At 38.1% G+C, this 26,517-nt stretch overlaps 1 protein-coding gene across 1 annotated transcript; it reads right to left on the bottom strand.

Moving 5' to 3' along the window:
- PLCG2 (phospholipase C, gamma 2 (phosphatidylinositol-specific)) lies at positions 1-25,729 on the bottom strand (the record flags this gene model as incomplete). The annotated part of the gene is made up of 20 exons (XM_009703614.1): positions 1-420; positions 1,230-1,414; positions 5,014-5,102; positions 5,730-5,897; positions 7,161-7,275; positions 8,289-8,434; positions 9,043-9,252; positions 10,111-10,213; positions 12,858-13,015; positions 13,263-13,329; positions 14,219-14,315; positions 15,226-15,335; positions 16,587-16,655; positions 17,932-18,112; positions 19,439-19,558; positions 20,864-21,064; positions 22,051-22,229; positions 23,263-23,352; positions 23,572-23,676; positions 25,561-25,729. Coding segments are annotated over 20 exons (2,605 nt in total), but the record flags the coding sequence as incomplete, so codon positions are not given.
- Between the last annotated feature and the right edge of the window lie 788 nt (positions 25,730-26,517).

Here is a 26,517-nt window from a genome sequence, read left to right as displayed (position 1 = left end):
GTGTGATTCCATGCACGCAAGTTGTTGTGAATGTCTTATCTATAGCCTGCATACACAAATATAGAAGATGATTTATACTTGTACTTCAGGTATTGATAATGAGAAGTGAGGTCTACTCAACTACATGCCCTCAAATTTTAAAAATCTTGAATACACAGGTCTGGCCTGCACAGAGGGTATGCTTTGTACAGAATATAAATTATTAGGAATTAAAACAGTTTTTCTTATAACAAGAAATTAAGGAAATCCATCTTTCCTCCTCTTTCTCTTCTGCCAGTCATTCAGTCTGATGAGACCATCGTTGTACAGGATGACCAGGATAAATTAATATCTCTTCCTGAATTGCACCATAAAGCATGCATCAAAGAATGATTGCTTTAAGAGTAGAATTTGCTGTTACTGACTTTCTTCTCCTTTAATCTTAAGGGAAAAAAAAAAAAAAGGAAAAAGTCAAGTCTACTAGGAATTTCTCAGAAGAAAACAGTCTATCAAGTTCAAATTACTATAGATATGAACAGTGAGTAATGTATCAGCAACAAGCACTGCAATTTTTTTTCCTCAATAATATGGGAGTAAACCAGTGATTCATGCAGCTGTTCGGCACACATTAAAAAAAACAGTAGAAAATATTCAAAGAAAAGTCTTCCATCCCACCTTGAGATCTCAAAACTTCCTCCTGGTACATGAAGCTTCTGTCTCCCTCACACCCAGCCCAAAGGTGATGGCAAAGGAGAAAGATCCTTCCCCTAAGCTTTGGATAATGTACTGACACTTAACTGACAATTCTATGCTGTTGCAGTTCAATACTGCTTTTATCTTTTGTGGTTTGAGTATCTGGAAGCATCTTCTGTTCTCAGATATCTAATACACTAAGGACACTTCCGGGGACATAACTTTAATAGAGTGAGGTGGTTTATTTATTTGGCTGTATATACTTCCAGGCTTTCCTCGTGGAAAGCAGGAGAAGAGAGGAATATAAACTCACAGGATTACATGTTTCACTGTGATCACTGAAACTGGGATTTCACTGAGCAGACATTTCACAGCATCTGCTGGCCTCTAGTGGCTTGCAGCCCAGCCTTGCTTCACTGCAGCCCTTCCTTGACTCAGATGTGCTCGTTTTAACCTCACCACTCTTCAGATGTTCATTTTGATAAACCTGAGATTTCCTTGCCATAAATCATGTCTAGATAGAGCTGTCTTAGAAGGGAAAATGATTATCAACCCACCTGCGGTTGCATGTCTCTTGATATATCTGTAGTTTGTGCTCATTCACATTGAATTCTTTTAATATAGCATCTCTGTTAGGATTCCTTAAATTCATATGGGTGTCATAAAGGAACAGCTGGTTATTAAGCTCCTCCTGGCGCTTCCGAAGTTGCCGACATGAGGAATAAAGCTCTTCTTCGCTTTCCTTCAAAAGAATATTGGAAATCAATGTAACTTGTAAGACATATACCCAAAAAGACATAGAATCAACATAGTTTGGGGGATCATTTTGTTTTCCTAAATACATTCCATTAGCTTCCTAGAATGTTTTATAAAATTAGTTTTATAAGATGATTCTGGAATGTTTACAGAAACAAGCTAACTAAGTAAGAAAGCACTAAAAAAAACCCCTCCGTCCCACAGTATGACCAGCCATACCCTCTAATGGGGGCATCAGGGACATTCCAGCACAAGTCATGAAATGTGTGTATCTAAACACTTCTATTGGAATATTTTTCCCTAATAAAGCATGTCAGTCTGTTGAGGAAAGGACAGCAAACGGTGTATCATGATGGGTTACCAGATTATAACAGTTTTTAAAATACTCTTTAAAAGTTTAATTTTTTACTCTTCCATTGTATTCGTGCATTACATGACATACTACCAATCCTGGTGCTTTCTTCTTGAAATCTAGACTAAAGGTTGAAATACTGACTAGTAAATAGGACCCCTAATAGCAGCAAGTACTCATATGATCATGAAAGAATGACAGATCCTGTGTTTCTGTGTAGCTATGGCAATTCAATACTTGCAGAGGAACCGACTAATCATTTGAAGAATAATTTGCAGCAGTCAGTTTCTGCTGTTGCATGTAGCCCACAGCAGAAGGTCTCAAAATATTCCACAAGCATAAAATAATCATCATGATTCCCTTTATGACTTCAAATTATTTTAATACTTCAAAACTTTGGATGCAAAAGCTGTCTCCTTTATAGAGTTACTAGTGGGGAATAGTACTGGCAGGACTGAAGTCTTAATTTTCATATCAGCAGCAAAACAAGATACTTATCCTATAAGGAATGACATGCAATCAATAAACGTAATAAATCCAAACATTTTCAGAGGCGGCATACTAATAAGAATGCCTCTTTCTGCACTCAGTCCAGATCTGGGAAAACCAACAGGTTAGCAACATACTCAAGGGGTTTCAGCTAGGGCAACAAGATCCTTTCCGAAACCTTCTTTTTCCTACCACACATTCCTACATTCCTACCCAGGTATGGGTTGAAGCAACTGAAATAGCCTCAGTGCTGTGCTACTGATTAAAATTTAAAAAGTTTTGGGGTTTGGTTTTTTGGTTGTGGGTTTGTTGTTTTGGTTTTGGGTGGGTTTTTTTGGTTTTTTGCAGTTTGTTTGGGTTTGGTTTTTTTGGGGGGAGGGGGGGCTTGTTGGTTTTCTGTTTTGTGGTTTTTTGGTTTTGTTTTTGTTTTAAAAGAGGAAGGAAACTTTGTATTCCCAAATCACAAAGGGAAAAGCAGATTGCTAATTACCAATTTGCAGGTAATCATCAAGATGCACATGTACTACTAGTTGTTCTTGTAAATAAGTTTATCCACAAAGCTAGACTTTAAAACCCCATTTAAGAATGTCCACTTCAATCTTTATGTTAAAAACACATACACCATCAAGGCTAATTGTAATCAGAAAATGCTGAAGAGATATACACACTTTCTGAAGCAAGTAATCAATTTTCAAGCAAATAAGACATGCTTCTAACAGCCACCTCAGTACAGTACAATTTCTACAACATCAAGAAAATTGGTTAACTTCAACAGAAACCGCATAAGGCCCCACATAATAATTCATAAATGTGCATGCTTATGTGTACAATATTGTTGCTTCTCTATTCCTGAGAAATTCCACAGCCATCTGTAATTCCCCTTTATAATTTTGTGTTTCATCTTCAAGAGTATGCAGATGGGCTCTGTATATAAACAGGCTTGTTATTAAATTATATAATTTGATGGAGGGTCATCATTTTAAAGAAGAAAAAAAAAAAAGAGGGGCAGAAGAACAGATGGAGACAGCCTTGATCTTTTCTGACGCCTCTTGAATGATCTGGCAGAAGTTCTAGAAGTTGATTAACTATGGCAAGGCTTGGTTTGTTGCAGACTGCCAAACAAAAGGGAAAATGTTTGAAAGTTCTCCTGCCACTGCATTGCCGCCCAGAGACATCAGACATTGAGAAAATACAGAGCTGCGCTGCATCTTCATTTGGCTTAACAAGCAGAAGGGGCTTCAAGAGTGCGAAATGTGCTACTGTCAAAGGACTTGGTGCTGACAGATTGGGAGACATACTGCTGCTGTGAACAACACTTTAAGAGCTACTCCTGCCCCAGGCAAATGATGATCTGAATTTCAGAAGAGAAACCACAGCAGGAGGAATTCAGAATATATCTACAAGTGATGTCCATGCTCAACATATTAGGCAATGGTGAGTTGCTGCCTGTTTTCTCAAACGCAGCAAGCTGAAAAACAGCAGTTTATCAGGCCTCCTCTATCAGACTTGTGTCCATGAAATATGAACATTTTAAACGTTATCTTCAAGGGACACAGGTGTCTCTTGCTTACACACAGCACACACTTGGTCTCAGCTTTTAGCCCTCTCCTGTTCTCATGACTCTGCTAGCCAACAGAAGGAACCTACCATGGCTGCTAAACACTGTCATTACACACAGTCATATTACATCATGTGTTATAAGGTGGCTTTGTAAAAACCTTGACAAAGTATGTCGTAAAACGACTGCTACTCCTTTGTGAAGAAGAATGTGACTGAATTCAGTAATTTCCATTTCAGTGTATGCAACTGCAGGCACAAATCCCTCCAGAGACATAATGACTTACAGTTAGCAGAAGCTGGTGTTTTAATCAGGAAAAATAATGTACACTGCTATGAACTGCAGCATAAGCCTGAATGGCTGTAAATGACTACAAAAAAGAAGTTGGACTTTTTTTTTTTTTTCCTCTGAATCTGAAAGGTACTGGAAAGCACCCTGAAATACCGACTTCCCAGAAGCATCTTTAAACTTTCATCACATGGCCTCTACACCAGTGCATTTAAATTACATTAAAAAAATTTTGAGATAGAGTCTGAGAACAATCCTGCTTCAAATCAACATATACAGCAGCACCTTTCGAACATCAACAAATGCTGTTCACAGATCAGCCACTTTAATGCCAGGCTTCATAAGCAAGGATGCATCGTTATTTTTTCCCCTGTATGTTTAAAAATACTAGTACTTTAACCAAGTGGTTTAGAGAGGCTTAAAAGAAGCAGATTACCACTTCTGTAGGAACCAGAATATGTCTTCCATCTGATGGGTTGTTTATTTTAATGAAATACTGGGAGAAATTACTATCTTCTCTTCCTAAAGTGATTTCTTTTTATGTAGGACCTTTAAAAAAAAGATTATTCTACGAAGTCAAAGCTGAATTTAGCTAGCTTTGCAAGGCATCAGTCAGTTAACAGGGGAAGACAATGACCATGCCGTTGCAGCAAAAACTAGTGGAGGTAATGAGGCTTTGTTAGATGTTAAAAGAAATAATGCACTATGTAATCTGTCCACCCAGAAGGAGAGTAACTCAATTTGTGTTGTTGGTCTTCACCAGTACCTACAGAAGAAATGCCTGACAACAGCACATCAGACACAGAACAGAAGACTAAACCCTCATTTCCTGGTTTCCACAAACAAATGATAACACACACTCTAAGTGCACAAAAAAACCCAGTTTACAAGTTCTCACCAGAACTTGTTGCATTTCACAGTGAACCAGAAGTGAGGCCAGCTCTATATCTTCACTATAGCCGTTCTTGAGAGGAACTGATCTAAAACCTGGGGGGGATGTATACAAAGCACAATTAGAGTCAAGGCAAAGGGTTATCTGCAGTCACAAAAACAGTGCACACAGTCCTGAGGGCTAACAGATTCTTCATTGCTCAAATGCTCTGCTGCTGAGAGCAGGCTTTACTATGACAATTACAGGGAAGCAAAAGGCAAGAATGGCAAAATTGAGAAACACGTGATTTCATGCGCTTTGAAAACTAAAGTCAGAAGCAGAGGAGCACAGAAAACTTACTCTACATACATCCACATCTAAGATAATTAACAAAACAAATGCACTGACACCAAAACAGAAAAAGAATCTTCCCAGATTTTACTCAGAGCATGTAATCCTGTTGCTGAAATGGAGTATATGGTAAAGACAGTGCAAATTATTCTACATAATGCTCTCCTACCTCAATTTAAAAAAAGGAATTTCAAGAGAGTGAGAGGATTATTTTTAAATACTTCTATGCTACTCACCCAGTATCATGATAAAACAATGGACTAAAGGAACTCACATCAAAAGAGCACTTGTCCTTTGGTACATTGTAGCTGCTACTGAGAGCAAAGTCACAATACAACAATGCTGAACAGCATTGTTCTGACTTAGTCCCTTATTATACCCACTGATCTTACCTGATTTGATTCCTTTGATGGGAAAAGTGGCATGTGCTAAGAAATTGGGATCACTGAACATATCCTCCTCATAAACAACAAAGCGCAGAAACGCTAGATTTGGATCATAAATTTCAAATTTCACTTGCTCTGGACAGGGTACCCAAACTGGATTAAGGCCATTGTCATCTGTAAAGAAAATGAAACATTTGCACTATGAAGCAATAATTTCACTTCATTCACCTATGGGTATGTATCCCAGGACATTTTCTGGGGATACAAAGGCCTAAAAATCCTATGCACCATCTGTCTCCTGTTGTAATCTTGCTTCACAAGGTTTGTATTTGTTCATTTGAGGAGAGAGATAGGAGGAAACTTGGCAAGGATGGAAATCCATGAAGAAAAGCTATTATTTGTATTCAAACATATAAAACCTCCTTGGATATGTGTTTGTAAAAAAAAAAAAAAAAAGCAACTCCACACTTATTCATTGCTCATATTCATGAGCCTCATGCTCCGTATCAGAGTAAAAGCATGAAAAGAACTGGGAAGGCTAATGTACAATGGCCCAATTCTTATAGTCATTTATAGAACACCAAGTAATTTGGCATGACACAGCCAGAAAGCTTGCTCTCTGAAGTCTCAATCCCTTCCCACAAAAAGTTAAACTCAATCCTTTTCTCCAAAGTACTGAAGAGCCACAATGCACATTCTGCTCCTGACTCGGTGTTTATTTTCCACTGGTACCAGTGGTTTGGATAATGAGAACCAAAGCTTCTTGTCTACTACAGGAACAGTGCTGCATCCAAAAATATTAAATGGTGAAATATTAAGTGGCTGAAATATTGCCCCATTTCAGTGCACTTAAATGAAGCTCACACACATGCACACAAACATGCATCCCTTATCCAGAACTCACCAGGAGTAAGTTTTGATCAAATTTCTATTGCATTGCAAGTTGTACTACTTTACAGCCTTACATACCCAAGCTGTCTCCAAGAGGATGCCAGTCTTAGAACCCGAGTTTGAATAAACACAGTCTGGATCTCTCACAGTAGTAACTCCTCATTTGGGCCAGACTTTTGGGAACTGACTAGCACTGTTGGAGGCACTTTCAAGACAGCAATTTTTTAAAATATGCAAATACACAAACTTATGCATAGGCAAACCATAACAGAATTGAGACACTTTTTTCCCCAAACTGCAACAGTACTTTTTTTTTCCTAAATTTGATATACATTGATGTTTCTCAAATTAACTGGCCCTGAGGCAAGCAAGAGAATAATACTGTATAACTCATCAGTCCAGAGCAACTGTTAACTTATTCCTCCTTATATAGGTTGCTGGCCAATTACAGACAACATAAATTCATGGTCATCCTCTACTCACTTTATTTACGCGCACTGGAATTATAATCGTATCCCTACAACACAGAAAACTACAGATACTCACTCACAACTGTTGTCTTGAATTTGTTGTTATCATATTCAGCCCCACAAATTTCTACCTCTACAAAGGGACAAGCGATGCTTCTACCAGGTTTAGGGAGATGACGAGCACCTAAAACCTGCAAAAGCAACAGTAAATTATAACCACCTCCAAAGGAAAATTGGCACCATTATTTCTGTACTGAAGGTAGCCTACAGAACTAGAGCCGGGGGGGGACCAAAACAGAAGAACATGCAAAAATACACACTCCCTCTCTTGAATATGTTTGCATATATTAAACATACTATCTGTGCACCAATAATAATATCTTCCATTTTTTTGGTAATCCAGTTATTTTTGTTGTAAGATACTGTGATTGACATTCACTACACACAGTAGGCAGTTCCAGATCAGGCCTGTAACATAAGTTCTGTTATCTTCCCTCAGTCTTTATTACATATGTATTCTAAGACATGCCTGGTTTATATTCAGAGATCCTGTTTACCTGTTCTCTAAACTGTAGTGAAAAGCAGTTAATGTGTTTCTTCTTTTTCAGAAAACATATTTTTAAAGGGCATCTCTTACTGTACAGCAACTGAGAACAGAAACAAGTTCAATTGCTGTTTGGCACCAGAATACAACATGGCATAATTTTCAAATGATAGACTCATTTCTCCATGGAAAATGAGAATGACATTCTGACTAAGTCTCAGTGTACTAAATATGAAGGGGGGGGATCAGCTTATTATTTTTTCTGTTTAGTTTCTATATTTCATTACAAATATCTTTCTTCCACACTCGAAATCTCTGAACTAGTTAGTCTGCTGCTAACCAATCTCCAATAGGACCCCTCTATTGAGTAGTCATCAGCCTGGAAATGCAAGTTAGTTCATTTGGAATTTTTTATTAGCAATTATATAACATTATCCCAGGATTGTGTTTTCAGTCCTATAGCCTGTGCTTCATTAGCATGATAAAGATATATATTTCTTTTCAGGAACCAGTGGAATTAATTTTATTCTCAAACACACTGACATTTAAAGACAGTATTTTGACAATCTGTCAGATCTTGCTCTGAAACATAATAGCTTTATTTTTAGTTTTATAGATATTTATGACTTGTATAAAACATAATTTACAAAAGAGATTTACCCTCACTGTCATAATCATCTGCAATTTCCTCTTCAAGTCATTTGGCATTGGGTCATATTCTTCATTTCGCATGCTTTCTGGCTGCAGAACATAGCCAGTGCGTCCATTAAGTGAAAACAAGGCATGGTTCAATTGCATGTATTTATCTAGGGAGAGAGTTAAACAGTCATAACAGAAGATCCCTATTTGAATAAAGCTAAGGAAGTACCAGACTAATGGCTCCTCTCTGTAATTCTTTCTGGTCACCACTTTATCAGAAAGAGCTGGAAAGGTACATTGGAAGACACGGTTCCCTTCAGTAACTGAACCTGACAGGCCATTTCGCACCAATTGTAATCCTGATAAACCCATCTCCATTCACAATTAGTTTCCTATCAAAGTGTCATAAGCTAGCTGGCCCTTAACAGAAAGTGGAGTACAGCCTCCCCTGTGGCTGAACAACTGTTCACCCACCTGAAACTTACTGTAAATATTGCTGCTTCCTTATGATGAAGAGATCAAGGTGAAATAAACCTTTTAGAGTTTGGGGCTAGTTAGACTTAGAGACAGGGCTTTTGGAGGCTGATTTTTAGGGACCAACTCTATCAGGCATTCCACACATTCAAAACCAAACTTTAGTTCTTGCACATCCCTTCTTGCATGGAAGTACAAATAAATAGGACAGCCAGTGACTAGAATGGCAAAGGGGGCAGAAAGGGGCTCATTTATAGTGAAATGGAAGGTGGATTAGATGCGTTTTTAAAGGGAATATTACCTGGAGTTTGGAAGTTAAGAGCAACCATCTGGGAGCCACATAGCCAGAGGCGAAATGGGTCGTAGTTGGATGAGTCGACCCTCTGTCCTTTAGGATAGACACGTGTCAGTCCCTTCAGGTTGTATTTTAACAACTCAGCTGGCTTTTGCTTAACAATGCTCTCTGCCTTCGTTTCCACAAAAGAACGGATTTCTTTGAAATCAGGATTTTCTACACAGGGTAGGGAGGAAAAAGAGTGGTTACTAAAGGAAGAAAGAAGTCGACATTTATACTGCATTTCTACTAACGCTTTGTTTTACTTATTTTTGCTTTGTCTTTTAATGCAATAATTGGCACAGTTTTCGTGCAGACACAGCAAATTGGTTGAGCATCAAGACTGGAAGTTAAAATTGCCTGCTTGCCACATGCTTTGCAGCGGGGCAGATAAGAGTCCATAGTCATGTTCTTATCTCATCATTGCTAATAATGTACTTCTGACCACTATAACACATATTCAAATGAGACATCTTTTCCTGGGCTTAAATGGGGAGAAGAAAGGGTGAGCCAGGGTTGGCCAATGCCTCAAACAATTACTATAATTATAATGTCTTAACCACACCGACAGCTTATTAAAAATGCTTACAAAGAAACTTAAAGAAAAAGGGTGCATTTGCTGGCTTCTCCAGCAGCAATGTCAAAAAACTGGAATAAGAAGTAGATATTTCAGTGTCAGATTCCACATCCACACTTACACAGGCCCCAGTTCGCATTTATATTATGCAACCATATACCACATAACTAGTAACTAGTACTAGGACATAACTAGTGAGCTTTCCCATGAAAGACACCTACAAGAGGGTATCGCTAGTAGACTAGTTAGAAATCTGTGACAGTTTTTTTGTGACAGTTGAATAGCATCAAGTTCCCTAGGGTACAATTTCAAAGTGCCCCTGAAAACTGCAAGGGTGAGGCAGAACTTTGTTTTCCAGTAAAGAAAGGATAGATTTTTTCTTCAGTTCTAAAATTTCAACTAACATCTGTAAAGACAGTAGAAAGGGTAAAATTCAGATATAATATTAAAGGAAATACCTAAATTGTCCTTGGTTTTGCTTGTGGGCTTGCAGTAGATTACCAGATCAGATAATTCAATCGCAATCAATTGATTCTTTTCCCAGTATTTCCTCCTGTTCTCCTGTAAAATGTAACAAAGTTTTAGATTACAGATACATTGAGTATTATGGTACAGTAACTCCAGGATATACTCTAATGAAATTACAAAGTTGATGCATTCTTTGTTGCCCAGATTCCTATCTGATACTTTAGACACTTGCATAGATGTAATGTACTTTAAGACCCAATGCAGAGAACTGGCTAACTAAGTGGTTTTGGGTTTTAGTTGTGGGTGCATTTTGGGGGGGACATTGTTGTGTTGGGTTTTTTTAAGCATGCGTTTCAGTGCTTCCCTGATCAGTCCTACTCAGAGTTCTGGCAACTATTTTTTTTTTTCTTTTAATGTGGCTCTACTCAATTTCAGTTACATTCTCAACTCCGTGTCTCATATAAATTCAAAAGTATGCAAAAAAAATTGCAAAGGGTAGTGAAGTGTCTCTCTATTTATTTACAATCTTGAGCAGGACTTAAGTCTTGTTAGTAACTCCCAAACAGCTAAATTCAAACCGTATCAGCACACCAAACCAATAACGTGTATGGAAAATCATGTGTAGTCTTGTTGCCATCACCAGTAATAAACTCACTATCTACTTCCATGTTTGCAAGCACCTGCTCTATGGATGCTGAGCAACGGTCCCTGCAACCAGAGATTGGGAACTACTGAAATCAGCAAGATTTGTCCAGGATAGAAACATTTGGACTGGAGGTTTTTCAGACATAAGTAGTAATTACAGGATAAAGCATGTTAGAAGAGTCCCATCCTGAACAACGATTAGCTTTTGTACAAGAGGTTCTGAAGCAGCAACAATTAGGAAGTCTTCCAAAAGAGTTCCCTCAACAAGACAAACTGAAGAGGAATGAAAATCAGAGCTAGGGAGCCACAGGTTTCCAGAATGTTTCACTGAACCAGAGATTATACATTGACGACTGAGAAAAGCAAAGAGGAATAGGGTGTTTAGACTTGGAAATAACCTTGGGAAAAAGCTATACAAACTTCATTGTACTTAGTGATCCACCACAGTTTTCCAGACATTGCTCAACAGTAACCAGAGCTCCAAACAGCAAAGGACCACTTCTAGATGCCATGAGCTCATCTTCAGACATAATGCTGTAGTGATAACCAAGCAGGAGAGCTAGCAATGAATAACCATTCCTAGGAGCATGGCAAGCACCAGTATTAAACAGAGATGACAAGATACATGAAGCTTAGTTTTACTTTTTGTGTATAATGGCCATAGCCCAAAAATGAACTCATAAAAAACCTGTATCATATTGTAACATATTGAGTCAACAATGTAACATATTGACTCCCTATGCTTTTTCCTTCCCCAAAATTCAGCTTGTTAACTGTACTGGCAAAAAAGGCATTTCCTCATCTTTTTCCCATCCCCATGCAGCAGTTTATCATGTGAATTTTCTAGAAGCCACACTGTGAGAAAAGCCTCCTGACTGACAGAAATTAGTTTTAAAGCATCTTTGAACACAGAGTGTTTAACACTTCTCTAACTGTACAGAGGGAGAAAAAGCTGCCAAGCTCCTGAAAAGCCACTGATGTACCATAAAAAACATTCCATTTAGAGACACTTCTTCTAGGTCATGTTTCTCTTTTTCTCATTTTTATTTCTAAATTAAATTCTTGCATAAGAACCATATCTCTCCTCCCCCAACAACAGGTCAACAGCTCCTGTTGCTTCTTTCCTTTTGAATTTGCAGTCCTCTGCTTGAGACACCAACTTACCCGCTATAAATAGGATTATGATGACCCTCAGAGCATTACCACTCCAGATGACAGATAAACAGCATGAGCCAACATGATACTGAAACACATTTTCCATCACTCCTATCGCTCACTTAACAATAAAAAGTGAATAAAAGCAACAAAGGAAAGAGTATACTTAAGCATAGTCATTGTAAGGGCTTTTTGGTCATGTCAAAGACTTCCGAAATACTAAAAAAGATGACAGGGAGGTAAATTAACATATCAGAACAGGAAAAGCAAGTCCTGAAAAATGTCTTTAAGGGGCAGTACTTGTAGAGGGATGCGGAAGTTAAACTTAGGCAGAATCTTTAATCTTTAGGCAAGGATTTGGAAATACTACTATTAAAGATCTGGTAAATCCAGAATGTGCTTATTAGTTACAAATAAATAAAGTATTAGCCAAACAACTCCCTGTCAGTGCCACTGCATTCACTGGAAAGCAGAGCTAGTAGACAGGATTAAGAAGAGTTTAGGCAAAGGCAGAGCAGATTTCACATGTACTCGCTAGTGGATTCACAACTCTGAACAGAACAGTCTGATATCTGAGTTTCTTCTGCTTAACACTAGGATTGAACCAGTGTAAGCAGATGTAAAATCATAATGGTATCTACTTTGTACTACTAAGCACACTTCACTGAGGTGCACGGTGCAACAGATGATACTCTGCTGAAAAACTTCTGTTAACATAAATTTACATAAAGTACTAATTTACATACCATTCCCAAAAGAGTTTAGGGAACAAGATTCCCAGCATCAATAAAATGAACAGACAAACAGCAATATGCAAGAGAGTGAAGGACCATGTGTTAGCAAGATTTAGCAGGGTATGGCAGCTAAAGACAAATCCTATTGTAAATTTATAGCAGTACATTATAGAAAACAACAACAGATAGATTTTAATCAATACCTCTTCTGTAGTCTTCCAAGTGATTTCACGGATACTTTGGTACCATTCAAAGAGCTCTTCTACTTTATCAGTTGCAAACTCAACACATGGATCTTCTGGATTCTTAGGTTCCAGAATGAAGACAAAAGGCTTTTTGTGTTTCCCTTGTGGCATTTTCACTGTTAGGCAAATAGTAGCAAGAAATTTATACTAAAATTCAACAGCTCTTCTTCTAATCCACCATTGTTGATTCATTGCAACAGTTAGTATCATAAAATTTCATCATATTAATTGTATTAGCTATATTAATACAAGTAGGTGTTTTGGTTGTTTTGGTTTTTTAAAAACATCTTTCCTGATAAACATAAGAGTCTACTCAGCACAGAAAGCTCAGGAGTCCAGGTGTAAGCATCAGAAAATACATACCAACGTTGTACGTATTAAGAACCAGTATGCCACGACACAGACAGCCTAATGGATTGTCCTCGATAATCTGAAAAACATGAGTTAAATCTGACACTAAATCTTCTCTTGAGTGAATGTGCACAGGACATTAACAAATAATAAACACGCACCATTAAATCTAACCTCAGTTTCACTGAAAGCATGCCCACTATAATGTTTAAAAGCCTGTTTCCATATCAAGAATTTCTCATTTTGAGAAACACATGAGAATCTCTATAGTGAGAGCAGTCAAAATGAGGAGTGCAGCTTCTGTCCTGACACAACTGCTCATTTTTTCAAGTCTACTTAAGGCTGCAATGACTGGGGCGGGGGGAGAGGGGAATCTAACACCTGTGTTTTCCTTCAAAGACTCCTGGAAAATCACTGGAAGTGCTTCAGAACAAAAAAAATAATTCAACATTTTATTTTTAAAACTCAAAAATGTCAAAACTGCTTACTATGCAGTTTTGTTTTCTTTTGCTGAAGAGCTCTTTGTCCAAGACTCTGGACTAGATTTTTAGACACTTTTGACAAACAGTATAGGGTTTGTTATGCATAAAAACTTAATAATGGAATGTGAAATGGCTAGTAAGATGTGTTTGGACATATGGTTTATTTATTTGCAAATATTAAGGCAGTAATTATACAGGCAGACTAGTTAAAAGTTTCAGACACATTATTGTTTAGCCAAACTATCTGAAAAATCTAAACTGGTATGATTTTCATTAGCAGGAAACCTTCATAATCTCCTAAAACTCCACCAAATCAACCATCTCCTTAAGTAGTTTTCTATGAGAGATGCCCTGACAAAAATATTCAGCAGCAGAGAACAGTGAAGAATATATGCATCTCTCTATTGTGTTCTCTCAAACACAGCATGCAGAGTCGTAATTCTATAACCTTCCAGGGAAATGTAGTGGACAAACTTTAACCCTCACCTGGCTTTCAAGCTCAGCAGAGTTATCAGATGACAAGTCTTCAACATAATTAGATGGAAAATAGTGTTGGACTTTTTCTCCATAATCTCCCTTCCACCTGAATTTAATAAAAAAAAGCATATATAGAGGAAAAAAAACAGTTAAAGAGCTTCAATAAGCCATTAGTGAAGCAATAATCCTCAAGAATTAAGTCATTAATACCCCATACTACCTTGTCTAGCTGGCTATCACCAAAATATAAGTGATGAAGTAGCTAGAAGCTCTAACAAAGTGATCATTAACTGTAGTAACAGATCATTTCAGAAGGATTACAGTTACTGTAAACTGCAATTAATGACTTAAGAGGCTTTTCTCCCTTCTAGTACTAAAAATACTATTATGTGGTTGATTACCCTGCAGAAACTACAGGGAAACATTAGATTCCCAAGCTTTCCAAGCAATTTACCAGCCAGCTAAGAAAGAAAACCTCTTATAAGACTGTCCAAATAACTAAAAAGGGTCGGTTTGATTCCTGAGAAGTACTTAGTAGAGCAAGGAAAGAAACAGAACAATGATGGCAATGGTAATAGATGCATGACTTCCCAGAACACACAAGTGTTAGGGAAGGATGAAAGTAGTAAAGGAAAAATACTGGATACACTGGGCTATGAAGGTTCTCCGCGGGCTGAGGTTATTGCTGTAGGACAGAAAAATGGAAGAGATGTGAAAGAAGGCTTGAGGATGAGAGGAAAAATAATTGCAAATAATTTAATACATTATTTGCAATGCTTCTTTAGAAATTAAAGCAACTTTCCTGAGTTTTGTTTAGCGTTTTTTTTGTTTGTTTTTTTGGTGTTTGTTTTTGGTTTGTTTTTTTAAATACACTGGCATTAAGATTTATAAGGCCACAGTTAATAAGCAGCAATCAAACAACAGGTAAAGTTTTTAAAGACTACTACCCAAAGCTCATTTTTTTCTCCATCTAGTAAGTCAGCAGAAGTTGTCCTATGAGGAATCTTTGTCCTTACCAGCCTCCAGTTTCCTTTGTGACATTATGAATTAAAGCTCCTCGAGAGAAGCTCAATTCATCACTTCTTTTGGCTCTGTAGTCATACAAGGCTTTCACTGTTCTCTGAGGCTTTAAAAGAAACAGAGCAAAGGGGTCATCTAGGGGGACGGGTCATAAAATAATCAATAATGCAATCTTTAAAAAAAAAAAAAAGGGGGGCGGGGGGGAAATTGGATCCTTTTTTTGTTATGAAGCTTAGAAAGCATAATACTAAAGTTCCAGAGTGACATCTATTGGTGGAAGGAAGTAATGCTTCTTAACCTCTATTCTTCAAGTATCAGCTTGGAAGAAAAGAAAAAGAAAAAAAGAATCTTTCTTTTATCGGTGCTGCAACATAATTACTGTCGTAGAAAAAAAAAAAGAAAACCACATAGTGAAATATCAATCCTATATCTTCATTACATGTATTCATACGCAGTTGGAATTTGTGGGCTTAGATGCCTACAAAGCCTCCACTTCAAAACCACATCAGCTATCCTGCCGGTCAGATACGAAGACACCAAGTTTTAGCAGGACAAGGAATTCCTTTATCTTGAATTTACTACTACCCAAATTCTTCAGCAGCAATGCAAATTCATTGGCCAAAAAGGTGAAAAAGAATTACAGCCACAAAATTTGCAAGCAGGTGAACTTTTATGAGAATTTACAAGTAGGCAGGCCCTAACAAGAATTAGAGATAAGTAGATGTTTGCTATGCCACTTGTTTTTAAAACATTAGGTATATATCTTAAAAGAAGATAAACTGTAACAACTCATTAATAAACCAAAGGCACCATTTTTATATAGAAAGCCCATAAATAAACTCTGCACCTATTTGTGCATGCAGGCCATGTTTGCTAACAGAATTGCGATAATTTTGTGCACAAATAACAGTGCTCATAAACACACAGACAACACACACACATGCACAGACACGTACAGATAGGCACACTTTGGGGATTTACATGTTGTACTTTCTATCTGTGAAGATTTGGCTTTCTCAAATTGAATCTTCTCATAGGTTATTTAATTTGGGGGCATACCTGCATAAGCATGCATGCCAAATCAAATTGCCTCCACAGACTCAATAGCAAAAGGTGCCGTAATTCCCAGTATGGATGACTCAATACAGGATTTTCACACAGGAAAACACGTGGTACAAATTTTAAAGAGGTGCCAGCAAAAAGTCACACCCTTTAAATTTCTGCTGTCCAGTCCCCCATAAATCAAGCAGCCTAACACTTTCAATTATCCTTTTCATTACTGCTAACAGGAAATGAACAAACAAGACTCGTAATTTTCAGAAGTCTACAGTAAGCGTGACCATCTCTCTAAGCATACCACTGTAGGGGTGATTTCACTGGGTTCCACATACATCTTGACATCATAGAGGGAGTTAATATCTTTTTCCTAAAAAGCAGGAAGAAGAAAACAAAATAATGAAGTTACAGGAATCAAAAATTATAAAAGACAATGTTAATAGAACATTCATTGCTGAAACCACCTTTCTGACAATATATAGGCAAACAGAAGAGGAGGGAAGCCAAACACCTATGTTATGCTCATGTCTATAGTTGAACATAGCTGAACATGAGTTTGTTATTTAACCTGTCTATGCCTCGGTTTAATGAACAGTAAAACACAATGAAACAGCAATACCTCTTAATCAGTCAGATAGCTTTGAAATTGTGAGCACCCTTCTATGTGCAACTAGGGAAGACAATACTTAAACTTGTGATTTTTATGTTACAATACTTCAGTTCCAGTATTGGTTTCACTGTTAGATAAAAATTCTAAAATAATATACACAGTCATATTCTTCATTTTATTCTCTCTTTGTGGTCCCATTTGGACCCAGTTCTAGGATACAGAACCCTGGTTACAGGCAACATTATAAAAAATCCTGAGGTCTAAAACATTTTCAGTCCCATAGCAGGGGGGTTGGAACTACATGGTCTTTAAGGTTGCTTCCAACCAAGCCATTCTATGATTCTACGATCTCGGGCTTTTCAAAAGCCAGTTACCTCAGCAAAGTTCTCTTGTCATGGAACATATCCATCCAGAAAGCAGGCCTCAGCTAATTATCCAGGCTCCTAGTTTAGTCAATGGACAGACACAAGTATCTCTTGGGGAGATTTCCTCATGCTTATTTCAAAGAGTGAGCCTTGAGAGGTACCCCTCACTTTTTACCACAGAAAGCAGTTGGACACCATTCCAAAGACAGCTCCAGTGCAGTGAAGCGAATGCCACTGCCTGTCCAGAGCAAGAGGCACAGCAAAATATTTCTTTTTTTCTGAAATGCTTAGCAATTGGCATCTGCATGATCATTTTAAGATCTCTGCCCACTCCAGCAATAGAAGACAGGGCTAACTGCAGGCCAGGCTATTATCAAAAACTTGTTTTAGCACAGCAATGATCCCCTTCACAGAGCAGCTTTTCTAATCAAATCATGAGGAAGGCAAGAGTTGACCTGTAATCAAAGATGAAGCTCTTTCCTTCACATATCTCAAAACCCTTGTGACAGAAGTCAGTATAACCATCTCAGTTTCACAGATAAGAAAACTACCTGCTTAATCTCCCCCAAAGATCATCTACCACAGCCAGAATCAAACCCAGCACCCCCAAGTCTAAATCTGAGACTCTGTCTGCTACAGCAGCCGGCACTCGTATAAAGACCATCACTTACCATGCTGTAGCGCTCCAGCAGCTCCTCAGTCACTGGGTAACGTAGTTTCATTTTCCTGTACAGCGGATGCTTCTCATAGTACGTTACCAGCTCCACTAAACTCTCAAAATAGGCCGAGGTTCCAAGCACAAAATGTCGACCTTCTTGTTGAATTCGGAAGTGCTTCACCTTCCCCTCCGCTCTGTGAAACAAATGCAGCTGCTGTAAAAGGTATTGGTACTTGCAGTGAGAGCACCAGTGCTGTAAACTGGACCAAAACTGCTTTTGCATCTTAATCATGTGAAATAATTTCCCCCCTCTTCCAAAGCCTCTTTTATTCAAATTGAATTCCAGTTGCCTGATTAAATCCATAAAAAGACATTCTCACTTTTCTACAATGTACAGGGCCTGGGGACAAATCCATGGTTTTGCTTAGATTAAATTTTCCTACTTTTTTCCCCCTACAGATAGTATGAAGATGGCAGAATATCTTAACACAAATGCCTCTGATCAGACTGAGAGTCCCTCTGGAATCCACTGCTGCTGATTTGCCACTGTCCCTAAGTGACAGACACAGTCCCGTCAAAATGAGTAGCTGTCTCTTCCCTATAATCATTTTGATAACTACAGGAATCAATTTTGAAAGAAAAAAAAAAAAAAAATCTCTTGTGCTTGAACAGAAGGTTTGTGCTTGCATTGATAACAGTAAAACCATCCACTGACAATCATCCCACCCACAGAAGACCCCTGCATCCTTTTCAAGCTGCTGAAGTTTTGGTACTTCTTGTTTTCCCCCACTGTGAAATGGTTTTATTGAGATGCCGCAGCTCAAGTTACTTCAATATCCACCTTGGTAACAGCAGAAAGCTTCAAACCAAAGTACACAGGGGACTGGGGAATTCTGGACATCTTCAATACACAGTAAGGCATGTAAATAAGAAGAAAACAAGTATTTGTTTTTCCAAAGCAATTTTATACGTTGCAGAAACACGCATTTTCAGAGAAACGCAATTTGATTTGAAGGCACAATGGAGAACACCAGAATTCTATATATTTCATTAATGTTGTTGTAAGAACCAGAGTTTCAAAAATATTTTCCCTAGCAAGAACAGCCAACAATTTCATTTTGACATTTCATTTCGGTCAGTTATATGACAGGGCAGGATTTCCAGGGGATAAGGACCTAGAATCACTGCTGAATCAGCACCAAAGAAAACTTCAAAATAACACCCTGTAGCAAGGAGGGTCAAGGAAGCGAAGAAGGGCCATGCACAGATCTGTATGGGAAGAAAGGGACAGTCGGTGCCCAGATATTCTTTATAAAAGCATAAAGGTTTATTCCAGTCACAAATTAACTCCTGTACACATTCTCATTAATGGACCTGCTACACAAATCAACCATGCTAATTACTTAGAGTTTGAAAGCAATAATTTTATGACTCTAAAAAAAACACAGTATTTTTTAAATAAGAAGAAACAGAACACTGTTGGGCTACTAGGTAATGTAGTCATATCTGTCTTTTCTTACCTGAAAGTCATGGCAAACGAATCAGGTTCATCTCTCTTTCTAATCAGAAAGGCTCCATCTCGAGGAATTCGCATCAGCATGTCTTCTGCCTCTCCCCGACTCAAGTTGCTATAGTACCAACTACAACAGTTAAAAATCAAAATGGACAAAGGATTACAAAGCTGGTCAAATGTCGTTCACTAAGAATAACAGGCAGTGTTATTAACAACAGTTTCGAACACTACAAGAAAAATTATGCATTAGATCTTCCCCATCTTGCCATCTATGACAGCAGCTTATTACAAAAACATGGCAACACAGCACCTTATTTTGGATGAAAGCATCAAGAATATATCAGAAAACCTTGTCTGTTTGAAATCATAAAACATGAATCTGCATTTCTTCCTGAAAAAAAGGCACCAGATCCTGCTTTTAGTCTGCCATTCAGTTTTCAGTAGTTTATTCAGTTTTGACATAGTAGATGTAAGGAAAAGACCAAACACAGATAAAAGAAAAACACCAGGCATTTGCATTCTTCTATTCAGAGCTTGATTTTATCTTTCACTATAGGGCTGGACCTATCTTGGATCTAATGTGCCTTCAGTGAAGCTGTGGCCGCTTATACTGGCAGTACATCTCCACCTTATACAGAAAGGCAGGAAAGCCTAACCCTTAAACTCTACCCTCCCCTCTCATTGCTTCCAAAGTTATCTACAGGTAGCCACAGAATCCCAAATCCTGCAGGGAGGGGGGGGCGGGGGTGCAAAAAAATAATTTTAAAGACACAGATCAGTATTTCAGAGGCAAAGGAGATTTACTTTTTCTCACAGCAAAGAAAACAGAACAAAGGGTAGTGATTACAGTGTTCTGCCAGCAAACAAGAACAAGCTCTGCCCAGGATCTACGTCAGGCAAACAACAGCTGGAAATAAACACCAAGCTATACTACTCCCTATCAGCATGGGGCAAAGTCAACCTAACCAGCTTGACAGGCGTGAGGTGAAGGGTGGATTAGGAAAACGTAACTGTTTGGGCTCACTGCCTCAGTAATAGAGTTTCCAGATGGCACAGCCCATGACCACTTAGTTGCCAGACCACAGCCAACTACTAAATATCTAATCCAACCCACTGGGTGTTGTAAAACACTGAGCAGAGAAAGAAGAAATTGGCACAGTTCCACAGCATTACAGTTCTCACTGATTTTCCTAGTTGCTGCTAGTAAATTGCTTTCCCAGTGACTACTCTCTGTTGTACCAGGTTCTCACAAAGTCAGAGATCTTACTTGGCATCTTTCAGGGAAGCTTATTCCTATGACACCCGTAGACAAGCAACACTCAGGTGTGCTCCTGAATCCAGGGAATTTTCTGTGCAAAAATCCAACACCATCTAAAACAACGCAAAGGACACTGGCACAACAACCCTGGTGCTTGCCTTCTGCTGTACGTACTCTTTAGTCTCATGCGGGCTGGGATTAGGCACAGCATCAGTCAGACGCAGCTCAAATTCAGCACATCGCAAGTGGGCCTCCTTGTAGTGTTGAATAAGATCATAGATGCTGTCAAAAGTAAGGTTGTCCGTCAGGTAGTATTTCACAGAGTCCCCATCACTTGAAGAACGGATCCGACAGTGCTGGACTCTACCTGACCTCCTGAAGAAATGAAGAGGGGCATAAGGAAAAGAAAGGTTTTATAACAGGTTTTCTTCTTTTGAAGCGTTTCCTACCCATTCCTGGTCAACTACTTGGTGAGCTTGTGAAGAGGCAAGAAATTTGTATCATCTTGTAAAACAACCAAAGTAAGAACAGCAACAAAAAGCATGACAAGTAAGATTACAGGATCGAAAACAATAATTTTCAATTCACAATATTTTAAAACCTGGTATACACTTACTCCCTCCAAAATTTGCTCTGACAGCTTTCTGGGTCAGAAATCTATCTGATACGTTATTCCTCATAATGTCCAAACCAGAAGAAAAAAGAAAAAAGATTACAAAAAAACCAAACCAAAACACAAAAAACCCCTGATAATTATTTATTATTTTCCCTCTAGAGGATCCTCTCATTGAAAGGACCAATCTCTGCTAATAAAGGTACACTCACGAGACTACCCTTTCAGTGTAGAAACCAGTAATTTCTCCCTAAATTAAAAGATCAAATTTTGGTCCACTCCTTGAAGAAATAACAAATCCTATATCCTGCCAGAGCACTAGAAAAGTTGGGAGGGTACAGGGGAGGATCAAACCAGTCAGTCTTCTCTTGACAACTGTAACACTTCAAATAAAGCCTATTCTGCCAAAATGCACTATGCTGCACTGAAGTTTAATTTAGAAAGCAGTCTTTCACAATCCAATCAATAGCATTCTAGTAATTATAGCAACTCCTGTTCCTATTTCGTCTCAGCTATAAACGCATACTAGAAAAATACACACATTTTTGTGTAATGCCATAAAACAAACAAAACCCACATAAAATTTTTAAGACAATCACCATACCAGAATCAATAGCATTCTAGTAATTATAGCAACTCCTGTTCCTATTTCGTCTCAGCTATAAACGCATACTAGAAAAATACACACATTTTTGTGTAATGCCATAAAACAAACAAAACCCACATAAAATTAAGACAATCACCGTACCAGAATGATAATGTGCAATCATTAGGGAAAGCCTCGCTTTCCCTAACTAGGAATGTCCCATCCTTGCCACCCATTTCAGCACAATATTCTTGGAGCAGTTTCTCAGCAGTTGTTCTCCCCTCCTTCATTTTCCCATGGAACCATTTCTCTTTTAAGTGCAGTTCAGTACGTTTCCCCTCCTAGACCAGAAAATAAGAATTTTTACAGTGCATTTCTAATTTTATGATTTTGAAACAAAGTACTTGTTACTGATATAAGAATCTACTGTTTCAGGATTTTGGCTCTTCCTAGCCCTGAACTTTCCTTCCACAAACAAGCCAATCATCTCTACAGTCATCCTTGACTCTCCTTCCCAGTCAAGTCATTTCTTTGGAGACGTGATCAACTTCAGCCTTATTCAAATATGTAATCAACAGAAAGTGAAAGAATGCATCAATGCAAACACCAATTTATATTTTCAAGGCAAAATACCCTACTGCTAAGTCACAGAGTTACTAATCAGCTTTTTCCAGGATTCATCTGTGTTCTTCCTTACACATTAATGATTTTACTGGCGTTAACATCTAGGTGAATGGGTAAAACATTCTGCATGTGCAGAGAGATCTCTGAACCCTGCACATACATGTTAGCAACAAAAGAGCATGTATGGAAACCCAAAAGGTCAGAACAAGAAACTATGCTGAACATCACTGCTATTGCAACCCTTACTGAGCCTCATATTTTTGCTTTACCATGCACAACAGCCAAGTAAGACATGCTCATCTGTGACAAATGCTTTGCAAATGTGTAATGAGCAAGGTGCACTGTGTAAGAGGTGTGCTGTATCACTAACACAACAAACCTTAGTTCATCATACTGTCTAGTTTGAGAACAGCAATAGTACTTAGCCAAAGGCATATAAAGACTTTGATTGTCAGTGCACACATTAGCATTAGCATTTAAGTACCAAAATTATACTTCACTGTCTTGTGTACTCCTCTTTGCAAGTCCTCAATTAACCAAGGGAAAAAGTTATTTTATTAAACATAGAGTTAACTGGAGTACCTTGGCAAAGACTCTTTTTAAAATTTTTTGTCTCCAGATACACTTGTTATCTGACGCAGATCCCCTGCAATTTTGAAAATTGGTATAAAAAAAATATGCATCCACAGACACTGAAATAATCTGAGAGAATAAAAAGAACGTGCTTAAACAACAAAACACAGTCATCACCTTTGACGAATCTTCATCAGCATTCTGTTCTATATCATCGCTGAATGAAAGCTTTTCATCAGCAATAGCACAGTAGTGCCGAGTCCATTTCTAAAAGTTGAGAGATATTAAAATCTTTAACAAGTCAGAGGGAAACTCACTAACCACAATTTCAAAACAAGGCATAACAATAAACAAAATACCTTCTTCCTCTCATTCACATCTGTTCAACTGACAGTATTACTTACACAAATACTGAGAAAGTTCATGTAAATTTCCAGTATTACACAGCCTAGTAACAAACTGTAGCAAATGTCACATAAATTGTACCTGTTCTATTGTGTCCCACATGTAAAGTTCTCCTTGTTGCTTTTTTTCTTCTTTCTTGTCTTCCAAGTTCACATCAATGTCTCCCTTCGGCCCCAGTTTTTTGTGCTTAAAAACAAAAAACACCTCACCACATTCATACACTTAGATAGAATCATATATAAAATTGGTCATATTTCAGCACACTCAGTATTACTGGAAGTATTTCCCTCCATTGCACAGCCTTCTTGTGTCATTACCATAACAACAGCTGTTCCACAAGGCTTTATGCAACAGGGCTGGAATTTCTTTCTTTAGAATGTAAATCTCATAACAAAGGTTAAAAATTTAGTAGAGGTACCATTCAAGCAATGAAGGAACAACTAGTTTGATAAGACTTATCTTTCTTTAGAGGACAGAAAACATGAAGTGACACATACCAAGAAACAAGGATAAAACAAGAATCCCTCTGCAGAGAGAAGGACATAAGGAACAAAAACCAAAACAAAACAAAGAGGAATTAAAATGTATGGGGAATTCACTCATATACCACAAAAATGGGCAGAAGGCAAATATTTTATGAAAAGAGTGGGTAAGTTCGACTTTCCTGAGAGTGCTCACAAAAAACAGTGGCTCAAAGGGGTAAGGGTAACATCAAATACTTAACTGCACTTAATGACAGGATTAATCATCTCGTACCTAGTAGTTCTCTACCACATTCAGTTCTGCATAGCCTACTGTAGGTAGATTTCAATTTGACAGGCTTATCTGAAAAATCTCACAGGCCCCTAAAGTAGGAGTTTCCTCTGACTGTTTACCGACAACATTTTCCAAACAAAAGCCAAGTAACATAACTAGCTCACCAGCAGGTGCTGGTCTATTTAAAAACTCTTTAATGCTCTTTTAGATAGACAGAGTGATGTGGATGTTCTTTTGTGCAGACTCACAGTAGTTTGTAATTCCCTTTAAATCAGATCTGTGATGTTATTATTTACATGCCTATACAACTCCCCTCTATGCTCTGCAAGATAACAACAGACAATTTGGGGAGGGGGGGCAAACCACAAAACTTAAGCACAGAACTTTTGCACCTTATAGTGGGGTGCTATTATTTCCAGTCTTACATTCAAGAGCTGTATGCTTGTATCTATCTATCCTTATTTCTTCTGTGCAGAAGTTTAATACATAGGATGCAGTACTGTTTCAAGAACTGGAAAACTGAAGCATGGACAAAACTAATTATTATTTTACTAAAGAGATCGTGAGCAGCCCTCAGACTCTCCATCTACTTTTGCCTTTCAAAAAGTTCAAAGTTCTACTGCAGTTTCAATCTAAGAAGTCTTCTTTTGGTTATCTTGCCTCATGCTGTTGCACAACAGTACTGAGTAAAGCATCTGTATTGCCCAGAAGGTAAGACACTCTAACAGTGACTGCCTTCTAATAGGAGCTCCTCCGTGTTTCACAAGTGGCTCACTAAATTGCATATTTAAATGACATTGAGTTAGTAAATACCCAACAATTTTTTAAGTTTGCAAGCAATCCTGACAACTTAAGTGTGCAGCCTGCAAGTGCTTTGGGTTTCACTTGAATGAGAGGCATTCTTTGGGAAAAAAAAAGTTACTAATCTAACTTTCTATTCAAGAACATACTTCTCTCATTTTTAAACAGGCTACATTGTGTAAGAAGTGTGTGATGAGTATCTGCAGCAGTGAACCCTTGCTGAAATTTAGCAGCGACATCTCAGAAGCTGGAAGACCTTTAGAAAAGAGCTGACATTCAATCTCGCACTTGAACTAGCAACGCTTATTGCAAAGAAAACCAATAGCAAGGACTTTAATACGTAGTTTTACAGAACTCCATAAAATACTGCAAAATGTTACTAGTACACACTGCAAGCGTAGAGTTTCTTGTCTCAACAGAAACTAACGGCAAAGCTGTGAAGCCAGAAGTAGTATTTCTGCCTCCTGCTCTTCTTTTTCCTATTTTATCTACCAGCACACAAAGCAAGCCTACCTTGATGATGATTTTTTCTTTCAGCTGGGTTGGTGATGGTAGCTGATCTGCACTGGCTTCAATAGGCTTCATTAAAAGCTGATCCCCAAATACCTCTTTGAACACTTTGGCCATGTGTCGCTGCTGCTCCACACTACAGTGCTCTTCAATTGACAGGATGACTGGGTATCTTTGATGGAGAAAACAAAGGTGAATGAAGACAATTTCTTTTTGCTATAACTGGCAAGGCAAGGAAAACACCACCCTTCCTCACCTGCCCAGATCAAAGAAAATATTAAAGCAAACAAGAAGACAAAAGGAATAGAGATAGATACACAACAGATAAACAGATGTGCAATCATAGAAACTTTAATGTCAGTGTCTATTTTCCTTCACATGCACTCTGAGAAGAGTCTGGCTCCATCTTCTCTATAATCACCCGCTAGGTAGTGGAAGACAGCAACCAGACTACCTTACTAACCTTTTCTTGAAGCTAAACAAACTTAGTTCTGTGAAATTCCCTTTGGATATCATATGCTCTGGCCCCAATATTGAAAACTGAGGCAGGGAAAGCATTGAGTACTTCAGTCTTCTCCAGTCACTAAGTCTCCTGTCCAACTCAGCAGCAGGCTCACATTTTTCCTAATCTTCCTTTTGTTGCAATTGTATCTGTAGAAGTCTTTCTTGTTGTCCTTCACATCACTCAGCAATTTCATCTCCAGACGAGCTTTGGCTTTTCTAATTTTGTCCCTGTATATCCCGGAAATATTTCAATATTCTTTCTGGGTAGCCTATCCCTTAATGTTTTTTTAAAGCATCACACTGCATTCATGGTACGGATGGTTTGAAACCATAATGCATCATGTATTATGGTTGTCATTAACAAAATATGCCTGTGCAGACACTATCCCACATGACAAAATAACATTTCTCTATGTCCACCTGGTAAAGTGGAAAAACAGGACACTTGACAGTCCT

This window comes from Cariama cristata, unplaced genomic scaffold (assembly GCF_000690535.1).
Source record: "Cariama cristata isolate BGI_N322 unplaced genomic scaffold, ASM69053v1 scaffold21647, whole genome shotgun sequence".
Lineage (NCBI taxonomy): Eukaryota > Metazoa > Chordata > Aves > Cariamiformes > Cariamidae > Cariama > Cariama cristata.
This window is presented reverse-complemented; position numbering and strand designations above follow the sequence as displayed.